This window comes from Plasmopara halstedii, assembly GCF_900000015.1.
Source record: "Plasmopara halstedii genome assembly, contig: Scaffold_3125, whole genome shotgun sequence".
Lineage (NCBI taxonomy): Eukaryota > Oomycota > Peronosporomycetes > Peronosporales > Peronosporaceae > Plasmopara > Plasmopara halstedii.
Window position 1 is genome coordinate 1,514 of NW_020190028.1, and position 366 is coordinate 1,879.

The following is a 366-nucleotide window of genomic DNA, read 5'->3' on the forward strand; positions in this document are numbered from 1 at the left end:
CGATGGCATTTGAAGATGACAGAATCTACATCGTCGAACTCCCATCTGGCGTTCATGACGGCTTTTGTGGATTGTTCATGGTGGAAATGGTGTTTGCGACTGGTACTCGTGATCATCATTTGGTGTCGCGTGAATCGAGTTACGTTGAGAGTCTTCGAAAGCTCGAGCCCGATTGCAGTTTTGGTCCTGCTCCTAATATTGGTGCAATGTGTCCTGGTGGTATGACGTGGATCGAATATCACACATTGAAGGTGGAAGTGGGCGTCTCACGAGGATGGTCGTATTTGAATCGGAAAGCGGATCAATGGAGGCAATTTCCCGGCGTCAAATACATTCTCTGCATTCGTCTATCACCAGCGCTGCGGG

The 366-nt window shown here is 48.9% G+C and overlaps 1 protein-coding gene across 1 annotated transcript; it reads left to right on the forward strand.

Annotated features, from left to right (window-relative positions):
• Positions 1-77: 77 nt before the first annotated feature.
• On the forward strand, positions 78-345 carry PHALS_08107 (uncharacterized protein; the record flags this gene model as incomplete). The annotated part of the gene is made up of 1 exon (XM_024721686.1): positions 78-345. A coding segment is annotated over one exon (268 nt), but the record flags the coding sequence as incomplete, so codon positions are not given.
• Positions 346-366: the final 21 nt, after the last annotated feature.